Source organism: Narcine bancroftii, chromosome 2 (genome assembly GCF_036971445.1).
Source record: "Narcine bancroftii isolate sNarBan1 chromosome 2, sNarBan1.hap1, whole genome shotgun sequence".
NCBI classification, from domain to species: Eukaryota; Metazoa; Chordata; class Chondrichthyes; order Torpediniformes; family Narcinidae; genus Narcine; species Narcine bancroftii.
Genome location: NC_091470.1, coordinates 15,921,470 through 15,938,238, shown reverse-complemented (window position 1 = coordinate 15,938,238; position 16,769 = coordinate 15,921,470). Strand labels below are relative to the sequence as shown.

At 41.1% G+C, this 16,769-nt stretch overlaps 1 protein-coding gene across 7 annotated transcripts in view; it reads right to left on the bottom strand.

Annotated features, from left to right (window-relative positions):
• LOC138753231 (centrosomal protein of 128 kDa) overlaps window positions 1–16,769 on the bottom strand; it is a 539,432-nt gene that overhangs the window by 383,354 nt on the left and 139,309 nt on the right. For all 7 annotated transcript variants that reach the window (XR_011351051.1, XM_069915965.1, XM_069915964.1 and 4 more), the window contains one exon: window positions 4,115–4,189. Coding sequence is in view for 6 of the 7 variants with exons in the window: in XM_069915965.1 (XP_069772066.1) it covers window positions 4,115–4,189 (75 nt within the window). In the remaining variant the exon portion in view is untranslated. The remainder of the gene's footprint in view (window positions 1–4,114; window positions 4,190–16,769) is intronic.

Sequence of the window (16,769 nt, the reverse complement as noted above, 5' to 3'; positions counted from 1 at the left end):
GATAGATGTTTCTTAAAAGGCAATGCAAGAAGAATTTGAGAGTCTGTTGCAGCCACAACTCCAGTCTTCCTATCGGTTCAACATTAATTCTGGGCATCAAATTTCAAAGACCTATGCTTCAACACTGAATTTTGAAAGACTGAACTTTGAAGTAACTTTCTAGATTTTTGGCCTGGACTATAATAGTTTTGGTATATCACACACACACACACACACACACACACACACACACACACACACACACACACCTGTGATATAGTGTTAAGGATGGTTTAAGAGTTAAGGCTATAGCTTAAGAGTAAGAAATAAAATTAGTCTTTTAAAATTAAACACTGTCTGGTTCATTGCCTATCACTGCTTGTTACACGTGGTTTGTAACAGGAAGGAGAGGCTCAGGGACACGCCCCTGCTACAAGTGCACTGTCGAAACGATAGTGACTGGTTGCATCACAGCCTGGTTTGGGAAAATGACTATCCGGAACGCAAAAGGTAACCAAAAGTCAATCACGGGCTTTGACTTCCCATCCATTGCAGACAACTATATGAGGCACTCCCTCAAGTACACAACCAACATCATGAAGGACCCCTTATTACCCTGGTCACAACCTCTTTTCACTGCTACATTCAGACAGAAGGTGCAGAAGCCTGAAATCCAGCATCTCTCGGTTCAAGAACAGTTTCTTTTCAAGAGCTATCAGATTCTTGAGCCTATCCTTGGTTCACTAATCATAGACTGCTCCAACACCACAAAAGGACTGCCTGCATCATTGCAAGTCATTATTTTTGCATGCATTTATTATTTGTATAAATGTATTACCCTTGACCCAATTCAATTAGCTTACTATTATAGGGTTTCTTTACAAATACCTGCTTGGTTGCAGCAAGTTAGAATTTTGGTGCATATGTACTCTGTACAATATTGCATGACAATAAACTATCCTCCATCATAAGGTCAGAAGTATGGAAGCTCACAGATTTGAAACGCTTCAGGAAATGAACCTCAAAATAGTAAAATTATGCTGGATTTACTCTCTAAATCTCTGTGCTCTTGTACTGTGTCTTACATTTTGTACTACGTTGGGGATGTCTAATGGGTCTGCATGCAAAACAACCTCTGTCACCTCATCTTGGTACATGTGGCAATGAACATGAACTTGATGAAGCAGCACCTGGAAGTGCCAAGACCTGGACATCAAGCTGGTAAGTGCCTTCAAGAGACTTGAAACATCTATCCTCAACTTTTAGTGAGATTACTATTGCTGAGTTGATCATCAATATCCTGGGAGAGTTACCAGTAACCAGACACTTATCAGCAGTTCAGAGGGAAGCTATCCAGTGGCAAGTAAATCAAACCACGATGCCCCAAGGCCTTCCCGTAATACAAAAGGCAGATGCCAGTGGCTTGGTGAAATTATCTCCACTTGCCCCAGCAGTAAAAGGAAACTCAAATACTGTCCAGGAGAACACAGCCTTTGATATGGCATCCCATCAATCATCCTAAACATACATTTCCCAGAAAGGTTGTTTCCCATGATGGGTAAATCTCAGACAAATTCAGAATTGAAGGGCATCCGCTTAGAACAGGGATGTGGCGGAAATTTCTTTAGCCGGAGACTGGTAAATCTGTGGAATTTGTTGTCACTGCAGTTGTGGTGGCCGTGTCATTGGCGATATTTAAGGCAGAGATTGATAGGTTCTTGATTAGCCTTTGCAAAAAAGGTTATGGGAAGAGGGCCAGGCAGTGGGGTAAGTGGGAAAATGGATCAGCTCCAATGTCTCAATGGGCTGAATGACCTATCTCTGCTCCTATGTCTTACGGTCTTCCTCCATCAAGAACCACGCTCCACTCCTCCACTGACAGCTCGATCATTGAGGTCATCAAGACTATCAAGTTCCTTGGAGTGCATTTGGCAGAGAATCTCACCAGGTCTCTTAACACCAGCTCCATAAGCCAAGAAAGCTAAGCAGCACCTCTCCTTCCTCAGAAGAAAGTTAATCTCCCACCCTCCATCCTCACGACATTCTACAGAGGATGTATTGAGAGCATCCTGCCAACTGCATTACTGCATGGTTTGGAACCTGTACCACCTCGGACTGCAAGACCCTGCAGAGGATAGTGAAGACAGTGGAAAAGATCATTGGGGGATCTCTTCCTACCATGAAGGACATCTACAACACTCGATGCAGGCAAAAGGCAATAAACATTGTCAAGGACTCCACACACCCCTCATGTGAACTGTTCTCCCTTCTGCCATCTGGTAGGAGGTACTGTAGCACTCAGGCCCTTGAATTCAGATTGGGAAACTGCTTCCTCACCCCCACCCCCCACCCCAAGCCATCAGGTTCCTGAATTCCCAGAACATATGTGGATAGTGTACCGTGGACCTTTACTGTATCTGCCTTAATATTTTAATGTTTAACTTCTATTTTAATCTATTCTATTTATGTAACTATGCTCTGTGAACCTGGAGTCATGCTATCTCATCTTTATCGTGCGAGCACGGTCTGAACGATAAATAAAGGTGTCTTGATGAGCACCAGCTCACAATAGCTGCAGTTACAGAATGCACTCAATTAACTCAAGCTACTCCAATTGACCTTCCAAGCTCAAAACTTCTACCACCGGCAGCAAATGCATGTTTCCTTCCAAGCCACATATCACCTTGAGTCTATGAGAGACTGCAGATGCTGGAACCTGGAGCAGAATGTGTTGGATAAACATTTAGGCGAGCAGAATCAGTGGGAGAAAAAGAAGCCTCTTGAGTGATGTGGGGGATCCTTGGTCCTAAAGTAGAGGGATTGGTATACATTCTTGATTATTATATCAAAGTGGTTGGTCCAGGTCAGGTCATTGCAAATGGTTACACCCAGTAACTTGAAGTTATCTATCATGCCACTGCATAACCAGGGGTGATAGTGGAGGCTGGTACAATAGGGAAATTTAGAAGACTCTGAGACAAGCACAGGGATGCATGAAAAATAGAGGGTTTATGGGTGTGAAGTAGAGTGGGTTTAGTTTGTTGAATAGATTTATATTGGTTGGCACAACATCATGGGCTGAAGTGCTGTAATGTTCTATGTGTGTTGCATTTTGGCAAGTCAAACCAAGGCAGAGTAAATGGTAGGATCCTGGAGAGCGTTGTAGAACAGACCAAGGGGTACAGGTACATAGATCACTGAAAGTACTGTCAAGTGTAGCTAGAATGGTGAAGATAGCATTTAGCATACACTGAGTTACAGGAGATGGAACCTCATGTCACAGCTATTAAAAAAGTGCTTGTAAGACAACTTCTGGAGTATTGTGTGTAGTTCTGGTCACCTTGCTATATGTCATTACATTAGAAAGGGTGCAAAAAAGATTCACAAGGATGTTACCAGAATTGGTTGATTATAAAGGAGAGAATGGATAGGCCAGAGTTTCTGTTCCATGGAGCTTAGGAGGCTGATGGATGACCTTATAGAATTTCATAAAAATTATGAGGGGCACAAATAAGGTGAGTAGTCAAAGTTTTTATTTTTCTCAGGGTAGGAGAGTCTAAAACTAGAGGACATACCTTTTAAAGTAAAAAGACAAAAAAAAATCCAAAGGACCAAAAGGCAACCTTTTCACACAGAAAATGATGGGTATAATTACAACATCTAAAAGGTATTTGGACAGGTACATGGACAGGAAAGAGGGATACAAGCAAAATGCAGGTAAATGGGACTAGCTCAGAGGACAAGTTGTGCCAAAGACAGGTTTTATAGCTCTGTGGTGTTATTCCTGTAGTGTCGTCAGTGAATCACCTATTTGAAAAGTGTCCTCTTCAATTGTGCCGCATTATACAGAGAAAGCATCTTCAAGTTCTATTGGGAAACTTAGATCAAGATTTTTTAATATAAACACTAGACAGAGATGTGGATGGTGGACAGAGATCTGATTTCATTGGTAAGGCATAGTCAGCTGTAATTTGTTGGTTTACACACAATCTTAATATTGAATAATTCCTGAAGTACTACACATGATGATTCACAATATCTCTTCAGTTTGTTAAATTTCACGCATAGGACACCTGAGAATAAACAAGACTTTCTTCTCAGTCAACACGCAATTAGGAACTGAGCACTTACACACCTGGCTGGCCAGCATTTCTCGACTTCCCTCTGACTGATCCAACCTTTGGCGAGTACTGCCGAGCTCTTGTTCGATCTTGAATAGAACAAAAACAAAAATGAACATGCAAACCAAGTGGATGTGATTACAAGTGAGAGGATATGAAAGGTTCTCCTTGCAGTAATACAAAATGATGAGGGGTACAGGGCGAGGGGAGATGTTTAAAGGGAACATTAGGGAATTTACACATTTAGTTTTCAACATTAGGGAGAACTTCAAGCAGAGTGGCGAGAGTGTTAGACAAGCTGCCAGTTGAAGCGGAGAATGCAGGCTCGATTGTAACATTTAAGAAAAATTTGGATGGGAGATGTATGGTCCAGGTACAGGTCAATGGGACTAGGCAGTATAATAGTTTCGTTCAGAGATGGGATGAAGGGCCTTTTGCTTTGCTGTAGTGTTCCATTGTAGTTGCCCTCATTGGAAAATTGTAGGTAATTGTTGATACTCATGCCGGTTACCTCTTACGGTAGACTAAAACAAATTTTGTGTCATACTGCACTGTTTTATTAAATCTTGAATCTTAAGGTCGGACCACAGATTGAATGGGATTTGCACATTTCACCGTGACAGATCATTTTGGTTTTCAAAGATCTGTCCTGAGGACACACATGAGACTGTTAGGCTAAATTTAATGCTCCCATCAAATGCACCAAGACGGTGAAAACCAACTTCTTACTGTGCAGTGTGCATGCACATTCTCAGACATTAAAGTTTTAATCCAAACAGGTTGTTCTGGTTTGAGTGAATTAATCAACAGCTGAGAAGCTTTGCCAAGCCACATCAGAAGGCATTAATTGTCAACCAATTAATGAAGTAAAATCTCATTCAAGCATGATGGAAATCAGTGTAATATGCTTCTGTATTGCCAGCGATAAGTATAGGGAGCCTCACATGATCCTTTCCCTGCAGATATGGGTTTGAATGAATAATTCAACTATAAGATTCCCTTGTTTATTGGCTTGAAAGGAGCTCAAAGAGTTTAAATAGTTTCAACATATTTTTGTGCAATTGATAAAGCTATCTAAGTCTGCTCTACAAGATGCAAAAATGTCAGTGGTAAAAAGAAGCAAAAAACAAAAGTCTGCAGACACCATGGTTGAACTAAAAACACAATGCTGGAGAAACTCAGCAGGTCCAATGGTGTACTTAATGTAGCAAAGATAAAGATAAATAATGAATGCTTTGGGCTTGAACCCTTCATCAAGGTAATGTTGGTTAGATATCTTTATCTTTGCTACATTAAGTACACTGTTGGATCTGCTGAGCTTCTCCAGCATTGTGTTTTTTTTTAAACATTTTGTCAGTGGTAAAGTAAGGCATTTCTTTTGAGCTGCAAGTCAAGTTATGGGGCTGTGGAAACTTTCCTGGCCAGGAATTGTGTAATGGTCACGTTCCATTCCTCTGCATTCATCTCGTTCTAACCCTTAACCTCACCACATTCACAATATTCACAGGCGATTTGCCTTGTCCAGTGTTACTTTCATTGACACTTTTGCAAATTTTCCCCAAGAATTTTGCAAGACCAACTGGAGTTAATTCTTAAATGCTGTCAATTTTTCAAAATTGGTTTACAAGAATGTTGTCTGGTTTGGAGATCATATCGATTACATGAACTTGCCCTTTTCTCCTTGGAATAAGAGGATGAGAGGTGACTTGAGGGGTGTACAAGATGAATTGTGCATTAATTGTGCAGATGAGCAGAGACTTTTCCCCAGGACTGAAATGGCTAACGCGAAGGCGCACAATTTTAAGGTGCTTGTAATACAGTGGAGATGTAAGAGGCAAGTTGTTCATACAAAGAGTGATGGGTGCCTGGAATTCACTGCCAGCAATGGTGCTGGAGGGAGGTTCAACAGGATTTTTTAAGAAACTATTAGATACATGGAACTGATAAAAATGGAGGGTTATGCAGCAGGGAAATTCTAAGCATTTGATAGTGTAGGTTATTATGTTGGCACAACACCATGCTCTGTGCCATAGATTTCTACATTCAGACATACCAGTTGAAATGCGGTAGGAACTCTTGAAGAAGGGCTCAGGCCCGAAATGACAGTTTTATATTTTTCCCTCCTATGGACACTGTGAGACCTACTGAGTTCCTCCAGCATTTCTGCATTTTTACGACAATCACAGTGTCTGCAGACTCCCATCTTTCATAACAGTTTTCAGTCAGCTTCATGGAAAAAATGTCTTGTAATCAGATTCACCCAGAGTGCGGGCACCAACAAAACTCACCACAGGAAGACTTGTCCAATCAGTCCAGCTACCATTATAACAATTCATTAATGCAATCAACAGGCATTCAATTAAAAATGTGGAATTTCATTCCTTGGAGGTTTTATTTTAAATTTTTTAATTACTTTCTTTGTCTTTATCCAGAGTTTTGTTCTCTATTTCTGTTGATCCTTATCTGGATGTGAATTCACTCATTTTAATTTCCACTTCGTTCTCAGTATTTTATGCTATTAATTTTTTCAATAGTTTGATTGGCTTGTTCCATTCTGGCAGGTCCCAGACATTTAGTTTTCAACGCTGATGTTATCAGCTGACATTTTCAATAACTTGCCATTTAAAAATCTGAATGTGTGGGGAATTGTCCAATTAACAGTAGATTTGTTATATTCGTTCCTGCAGCAAATTAAGGACCAATGAGTTCTATTTGACTATGGTTTTAAAAATCAGTTGAAATAACTGCCATAATAAAGATAATTCCTCCAGTGATTTTACATTAGTGAAAGAGAAGCAGCAACTATCATCACCTTAATATCCTACAAAAGTTTACACATTGAGGAAGCTTAAGAACCTCAAAGATCCATTAGCACAAAAGACATTTTATTTAAAAGCAATGCCAGTGTACATTTTTCCCTTGTAATTCTGCAATTGTGAAGTAATTGCCTGCAGATGAAAAGAACCCATTCTTTAAAATCTATGTACGTGTTGCATATGTATTAAGTACAGTAATTATATCAGACATTGCAATTTGTCCACGATTCATCCAGAAATTCTACTATTTTTGTGCAGTTCTATCATTCTAAAGAACATGGAATGACAAAACTACATGAAAATAGTAGAATTACTGGATGAATCACTGGTTGGCTCATAACTAAATAACAATAGATTTATATAGCACCCATTACAAAACACTACAAGTGATCCCACAAATTCCCATTGAATCTCCACCTGTACCAGAGCACCACTGCTCTACTCACTTTATACCTATGACTGTGTGGCTCGGTACGATAATAACACCATCTACAAATTTGCCATCAATACCGCAGTAGTGGGTTGTATAAAGGGTACGAGTCAGCGTACAGGATGGAGATTGAAAACTTGGCTGAATGGTGCACCAACAACAACCTTACACTCAATGTCACCAAAACTAAGGAGCTGATTGATGACTTGAGGAAAGGAAAGCCAGAGGTATACAATCCAGTGATCATTGGGAGATCAGAGGTGGAGAGGGTGAGCAAATTTAAGTTCTTGGGAGTCACCAACTCAGAGGATCTTTCCTGGACCCAATACACCAATGGCATCGTGAAGAAAGCACATCAGCACCTCTATTTCCTCAGGAGTTTGCAAAGTTTTAGTATGACACCAGAAACCCTGGCAAATTTCAACAGAGGTGTGGTGGAAAGTGTGCTGACCAGCGTAAATCCCCCCCCCCCCCCAAAAGGACATGGACACAGCCCACGACATCACAGGCAAAACCTTCCCCACTATTAAGGGCATCTACAGCAATCATCAAGGACCCACACTACCCATGCTCTGTTCTCGATGCTGCCATCAAGAAATAGGTACGTGCCACAAGATTGGGACCACCAGGTTCAGGAACAGTTGCTACCCCTCCACCATCAGACTCCTCAACGACAAACTCGGAGACTCACTTAAGGACTCAATTTTCTTTTTGTTCTCTCTGCATTGCATAGTTTGTTTACATTTATCTGTTTACAGTTCTTTGTTTGTTTACGTGTTCACACTACCAATTAATGGTAATTCTGCCACGCCTGCAGGAATAGGAATCTCAGGGTTATATGTGATGTCATGTATGTACTCTGACAATAAATCGGAAATCCGAATCTGTAAATTTACAGCAGTTTAGAAACATGTAACAGACAGAAGAGGAACAGGTGGGTAATATTTTCTTCTCGACGTCACTGAGAAAGCATCAGAGGATTGTGCTGCACATCATCAGTCCTTAGAAGAGCTGCTAATCCAGCTGTGTCTGAAAAATTTACTTTGCTTTGTAAATTGCACAAACCTGTTCAATACTTTTTAAATTGATTAATAAATCAAATATCAATTAAAGTATAATTGACTGTAGAATGAGTTCCTGAGTCATAAATTTTCAATGAGGTTGCCAAGTTTGGTGCTGATAAATTCAGTCTCTTTAAGTAGCGTAATGAACCTCTAAGGGTAACTAAAAAGTAAATCACAAAAATCTGTAGACACTGTGGTTGAAATAATAACAAAAAAATGCTGGAGAAGTTCAGCAAATCAAAGTGTGTTTTATGTAACAGAGGTCAACATACAGACCCGATGTTTCAGGCCTGAGTTTCTCAAGCATTTTGTGTTTTTACTCGAGGGGTAACTGCTGGGTGAGGGAAAACAAGTTTGATGGGTCCAAAAAGCAGAGAGTCTGAACACTGGCTGATTATAACAGTGATCTTTATTCATTCGCGTAGGAAAATCACAACACACACACACACACACACACACACACACACACACACACACACACACAGAGCACACAAACATCACACAATACAATTGCATCGGACATAACAGCGACCCAATACTTGCAACCACCCGCCAAGAAATGGCTTTACAGTCAAGGAATGCAATACCTGCAATACATGGCTCTTTACTAAACTACGCTTACAATAACAGTAATCTCCACATGTATAACTCTACAGCTCCCGATTCTTTTCCAGCACACACCTTACCAATGATTTTCAAGCGACACCCATAATTCGCAACCTAGAGCAGAGCTAGGGTTCATCCGAGGAGAAGAAAAAGAGGCAGATGGTCCATATGTATTAGGCTTTATAGTGCAATCGGCTGGAAAGTATGGCCCAGGTACGGATTCTGTGATTCTTGGGGACAATGGTCAGGTGTGCGCTAACCTGTGAGCAGAGATTGACCTTGGTTGGCAGGTGAGGTGACTTTTGACGAGGTACCCATCAGGAGGATCACTAGTTTGAAGCACAGTGTCTTTTAGTAGCATAATGAACCTCTAAGGGAAACCCACAGTGCTAACAATGCTACACAAAATTGCAGACCCTTTGATTCAGCTCAATATGTTCTACCAAAATTGGAGGCCACTCATCTTTACCCCAGATCTCAAAATTACATGGAAAGAATCACAAAATCTTTGAGGGTCTTTCAATGCAAGGTGAAGGGCTAGCATATGTTACATGATATTTAATGAGTGGTATATTATAAAAATTACTTTCAAGGTCATTTATCCATGTAAATAACCAGCTCCATGGTCCAGAGAAACACCATCTCATTTTCACTGTACACTGCAAGGTTTATGGTATGAACATCCAATAAACATGACTTGACTTGAATGGAAGACAGCACAGATTTCAAAGTAGCCATCTTTCCCCAAAATCAGTAGCTCAAAATTTCCACAACTTTCATTCGGAATTTTATTTCCTAAAGTACTGGGAAAATTAATTAGAGACTCAAGAGTTCTGATGTGAAGCAAAACACTGCTGGGGGAATTCAGCAGGTCTGACAGCATCTGTGGAAGCAAAAGGATAGTCTAATCCTGATGTGGGGACATGACCTAAAATGGCAACTATCCTTCTTCCTTCACAGAAGTTCAATGACTCACAGTTCCTCCACCAGATTTGTTTCTCGGTAAAAATTATTAAAACAATTTCCAAACATGGTTCGACAATATCTGTCCATTTTAATTTTCTGTTTAATTTTCTCTTTCTCCCCTTCTGTTTGTTCTCCAATGTGCCACTCATACGAAATCCATTCCCTACCATACTCCAAACCCAAAACACACGTCACTATTTAAGCCTTTCCAAACTAGACAATGACCTTCAAACCAATTGTGGGATCTTGAGACGTGACAAAGAACAATAAACAGAATACTATTGAAATAATCTTTCTACCTATTCTACAATTGATATTATTTTAAAATAAAAGTTGTGAATAATTCAAACTATTTGAACTTCATTTTAAACCTGTATTTTAGTTATCACTTTGAAGTATAACATACATACATATATATAGTATAGATATATATATAGTTTAGTTTCCCATTCAGAGCCAACTCTTCAGCACTTGACGTCCTGTTTTGCGGAAACTGCCAAAATGTTTGGCCTGGAAGTCAGCCTGAAGAAAACTGAGATCCTCCATCAGCCAGCTCCCCACCATGACTACCCCCACATCTCCATCGGGCACACAAAACTCAAAACGGTCAACCAGTTTACCTATCTCGGCTGCATCATTTCATCAGATGCAAGGATTGACAACGAGATAGACAACAGACTCACCAAGGCAAATAGCGCCTTTGGAAGACTACACAAAAGAGTCTGGAAAAACAACCAACTGAAAAACCTCACAAAGATAAGCGTATACAGAGCCGTTGTCATACCCACACTCCTGTTCGGCTCCGAATCATGGGAAATCTACCAGCATCACCTACGGCTCCTAGAACGTTTCCACCAGCGTTGTCTCCGCTCCATCCTCAACATTCATTGGAGCGACTTCATCCCTAACATCGAAGTACTCGAGATGGCAGAGGCAGACAGCATCGAATCCACGCTGCTGAAGATCCAATTGCGCTGGGTAGGTCACGTCTCCAGAATGGAGGACCATCACCTTCCCAAGATCGTGTTATATGGTGAGCTCTCCACTGGCCACCGTGAAAGAGGTACACCAAAGAAGAGGTACAAGGACTGCCTAAAGAAATCTCTTGGTGCCTGCCACATTGACCACCGCCAGTGGGCTGATATTGCCTCAAACCGTGCATCTTGGCGCCTCACAGTTCGGCGGGCAGCAACCTCCTTTGAAGAAGACCGCAGAGCCCACCTCACTGACAAAAGACAAAGGAGGAAAACCCCAACACCCAACCCCAACCAACCAATTTTCCCTTGCAACCGCTGCAACCGTGTCTGCCTGTCCTGCATCGGACTTGTCAGCCACAAACGAGCCTACAGCTGACGTGGACATTACCCCTCCATAAATCTTCGTCCGCGAAGCCAAGCCAAAGAAAGATATATAGTTTAGATATACAGTTTATGTATCTCTATATTGTATCTCTATATTGTATCTCTATAATATCTATTATATCCCTATTTTATATCCCATTATTATATCTCTACATTATATCTCCATTTTATATCTCCATTTTATATCTCCATTTTATATCTCCATATATAAATTTATATAGGATATTTTGGTTGATTGGAAGACCAGCCTTTAAGGAGAAGGCCTTACTTGCATGAAGAGGCAAGGACCCACCGTGGACAGAGGGGCCCGCACCCCGAGGTTAGTGGAGACCCCACAGGGTCGCAACCTCCCGACAGCGGGACTGCAAAAATTGCTCACTGAGCCAAAGAGAAGTGCGCAATGCGCACAACAAGGAAAAGAAAAACGCTGACGGGAGGGGGGGCCCAGCTGTGGAGTGAACTTACACAACGCGACCAGCTGAGAGATGCCCGACAGCAGGGCTCTCAGCTGGAAGAGGAAAGCAACGCGAAAGGAAGTGATGAGAAAGAAAAGCAGCAACAGGAAGCCCAACAGATAACTAGCCCAGAAGAAGAGGACCAATAACAAGAAGCCATGAAAAAAAAATACCCAACAAACTGAGGCAAACAGCTCAACAAGAACGTCAGAAGAGACACCGATACAAGGAAGAGAAGAAGAAGACACAAACACAGGTGCAGACACAGAAGAAGAGGAAGACCAAGCTCTGCACAGAGGAATAGAAGGTAAAATAGATGGACAGTATATAGATTTTTTAAAAATTCAAGAACAAATGAGAACATTAAAAGAATGGCTGACATTAGAATTTAGTAAAATGAAAAAAAGGAAAGTACAAAAGAAAAAGTGAGTAGAATAGAGCTGGTAATAACAGAAATGGGGAAAAGATTAGAAAATGTGGAAGAACGAGAAATGGCTGTAGAAATAGAAGTGAACGACTTAAAAGGAAAATTGGAAGAAAGTGACAAAAAAGTTAAAGAGTCACAGGAGTTGTTAGCTCAGAAAATGGATATAATGGAAAACTATAGTAGGCGAAACAACATAAAGATAGTGGGCCTAAAGGAAGATGAAGACGGCACAAATATGAAAGAATTTATAAAAGAATGGATCCCAAAGGTCCTAGGAATGCATGAACTACAGGAAGGAATGGAAATAGAAAGGGAACACAGAACACTAGCCCTGAAACCACAGACCCAACAAAAACCAAGATCCATTTTAGTAAAATTTATGAGATACATAACAAGAGAAAATATGTTGGAAAGGGCAAGGAATAAAATTAGAGAAGACAAAAAACCATTGGAGTACAAGGGTCAAAAAAATTTTATACCCAGACAAGTTTTGAACTCCTAAAGAAGAGGAAGGAGTTTAACACAGCAAAATTGATCCTATGGAAAAAAAGGCTATAAATTTATGTTAAGATATCAAGCTGTGCTTAAAATAGTTACCCAGGGGAGCAAAACAGACTGTTCTCGCATCTGGAGAAAGCACGAGAATTTGCAGAATGCCTGCAGGACAGAAAGAGAGATGAAGAGATGTAACAAGAACGAAAAACGACAACAAACTACAAATAAAGATGTAAAAATAATGTATAAGTAAGAACTAAAGAAGGGAAAGAAAAGGGAAGTAAGGGAGAGGGGAAAAAAGGAGGGCGAAAAAAGAGAAGAGGGTGAGCTTTGTTTTAAGGTGAAGATAAAAGTCTTTTCTGGAGGGGGTTGGCTGGGAGAGAATAACGGTCACTACGAAATCAGTTGACGCTGGCGAGTGGGTTCGCAATCCAAACGGAGAGGGGAGTTGTGGTTGCCTGGTAAGGGACAAGAGGCGACTCAGAGAGGGGGTGACACTTGGGGTTAAGGGAATTTTAGATGTGGGAGTTGTTGAAGTATTTTATGTTTTAGAAGTATTGTCATACATTGAGTTCAAAAAGGGAAAACTGATAGATAAAAATGGGGAAAAGGGGAAAGGTGGTGCTTAGGAAGTAGAAATGAGGTGAAACAGAGTATGAGATGGCCATGTTGAACTATATGACTATAAATATTAATGGAATTCATAACCAAATCAAAAGGAAGAGGCTATTAAATTTACTGAAAAAAGAAAAAAATTAGACATAGCATTCGTGCAGGAAACACATCTAACTGAAGTGGAACATAATAAATTAAGGAGTGACTGGGTAGGGCATGTAGCGGCAGCATCATATAATTCAAAAGCCAGAGGTGTAGCTATATTAATCAATAAAAATGTACCAATCAAAATAGAGGAGGAAATAATAGATCCAGCAGGGAGGTACGTAATGATAAAGTGTCAGATATATTCAGAATTCTGGAATTTGTTCAATATATATGCACCTAATGAAGAGGATCAAAAGTTTATGCAAGATATTTTTTTGAAGATTGTACATACGCAGGGGAATATATTGATAGGAGGGGATTTTAATCTTAATTTGGACCCAAAGATGGATAAAAGTGGACAAAAACATAGAAACATAGATAGAAACATAGAAGATAGGAGCAGGAGTAGGTCATTCGACCCTTCGAGCCTGCTCCGCCATTCAACAAGATCATGGCTGATCTTAAATTTCAGTACCCCGTCCTCGCCTTCTCTCCGTAACCTTTAATACACTTATACTGAAGAAATATATCTAATTCCCTCTTAAATATATTTTATGAACCTGCCTCTACTGCCCTCTGTGGCAATGAATTCCACAGATTCACCACCCTTTGGGTAAAGAAATTCCTCCTCATCTTGGTCCTAAATGGTTTGCCTATTATCCTCAAACCATGGCCCCGGGTTCTGGATTTTCCCATCCTTGGAAACATCCCATCTGCATCCATTCTGTCCAGTCCTGCCAGAATTTTATAGGTCTCTATGAGATCCCCTCTCAATCTTCTAAACTCCAGCGAGTACAATCCCAATTTGCGTAATCTTTCCTCCTAAGTCATTCCTGCCATTCCAGGTATCAGCCTGGTGAATCGCCTCTGCACTCCCTCCATTGCAAGAACATCCTTCCTTAGATAAGGTGACCAAAACTGCACACAATACTCCAGGTGGCGTCTCACCAAGGCCCTGTACAACTGCAGTAAGGTATCCTTGTTCCTATACTCAAACCCTCTTGATATGAAGGCCAACATACCATTTGCCTTTTTAACCACCTGCTGTACCTGCATGCTCGCCTTCAGAGACTGGTGTACAATTACCCCTAGGTCTCTCTGCACTTCCCCATCTCTTAATCTATTGCCATTCAAATAGTAATCTGCCCTCCGGTTTGTATTTCCAAAGTGGATAACCTCACATTTATCCTCATTGTAGTGCATTTGCCATGTATCTGCCCAGTCCCTCAATTTATCCAAATCACATTGGAGCTTCCTGACCCCCTCTTCCGTGCACACAACCCCTCCCAGCTTAGTGTCATCTGCAAATTTGGAGATATTACATCCAATCCCCTCATCCAGATCATTAATGTAAATTGTGAACAGCTGGGGTCCCAGTACAGATCCCTGTGGCACCCCACTGGTCACCGCCTGCCACTCAGAAAACGAGCAATTTATCCCAAATATCTGTCTTCTACCTGCCAGCCAGTTCTCAATTCACATCAATACTTTGCCCCCAATTCCATGAGCCTTGATTTTGGAAGCCAGTCGTTTATGCGGGACCTTATCGAAGGCCTTTTGGAAGTCCAGCAACACCACATCCACGGCTCTCCCCCATCTATTTTACCTGTCACCATCTCAAAGAATTCCAATAGATTTGTCAAGCACGATTTACCTATTGAAAATCCATGTTGACTCCGTCCGATCCCTTCTCTGCTAGTCATATGCTCCACTATTACATCTTAATAATGGATTCCATCATTTTGCCCACTACTGATGTAAGGCTCACCGGCCTATAATTCCCCACTTTTTAAATAGTGGGGTAACATTAGCTACCCTCCAATCCATGGGTACTGATCCTGAGTCTATCGAGTTCTGGAAAATAATTCTTAAAGCATCTGCTATCTGAATGGCCACTTCCTTAAGTACCCTAGGATGTAGATTATCAGGCCCTTAGGATTTATCTGCCTTCAATCCCATCAATTTCCCCAAGACCATGTCCTTAGAGATACTGATTTCTTTCAGTTCCTCCCTTGCATTAGTCTCTATGTTTCCCAACATCCTTGGGAGGTCATTTGTATCCTCTCTTGTAAAAACAGAACTAAACTAAGAATTTAATTAGTCTGCCATTTCCTTATTCCCCATTATATATTCCCCTGATTCCGTCTGCAAAGGACCTACTCTGGATTTCACCAATCTTTTCCTCTTGACATATTTATAAAAGCTTTTGCAGTCGGTTTTTATATTTGCCGCAAGCTTACTTTCGTAATTTATTTTTGCTCTCTTGATTAATCCCTTTGTCCTCCTTTGGTGCATCTTGAACTGTTCCCAGTCTTCGGTTGTGGTACTTTTTTTGGCCAATTTCTCTTTTAATGCCTTCTCTCACCTCTACGTTACTATTTGGAGGCCTATATACCACCCCCACTAACGTTTTCCGCCCCTTGCTATTTCCTCAGTTCTACCCATATAGATTCCGCAACTTCCGAGTTGATATCCTTTCTGTCAATCGTGTCAGTCTCTTCTCTCACCATCAATACTACCCCACCCCCTTTTCTTTCTTGCCGATCCCTCCTAAATATCGTATACCCCGGGATGTTAAGTTCCCAGGCTTGCCCACCCTGCAGTCATGTTTCTGTACTCCCAATCAAATCATATTTGTTTATCTCAACTTCCACAGCTAATTCATCTACCTTGTTCCGAATGCTTCTTGCATTAAGATATAAAGGCTTCAGATTTGCTTTTTTCACCCTCCTTGCTCTTTCTGATTTTTTACTTTCGCTGCCTAACCTATCTTTTCCTGTTTTATCTTTTCTGTCCTTTGCCCTATCATACAGGTTCCCACCCCCCTGCCAAATTAGTTTAAACCGCACCCGACGGCTGTCCCAAACTTAGCTGCCAATATATTGACCCCTTTTGGGTTTAGGTGTAACCCATCCTTTTTGTAGAGGTCATGCCTTCCCCAAAAGAGATCCCAATGATCCAAGAAGCCAAAACCCTGTCCTTTGCACCAGCCTCTCAGCCACATTCATTTTTCTTAACCTTCCATTTTTGTCCTCAGTTGCACTTGGCTCAGGTAGCAAACCAGAGATCACCACCCTGGCTGTCCTATTTCTTAGTTTCTGTCCTAGCTCTCTGTAATCCTTTTTCAGTACTTCCTCCTTCTTTTTATCTATGTCATTGGTACCCACATGTACCAAGACATCAGGCTGTTCGCCTTCCCCTTTTAGAATACCCTGGACCCGATTTCAGATATCCCGCACCCTTGCACCAGGGAGGCAGCACACCATGCGGGCATACCTATCTGGCTC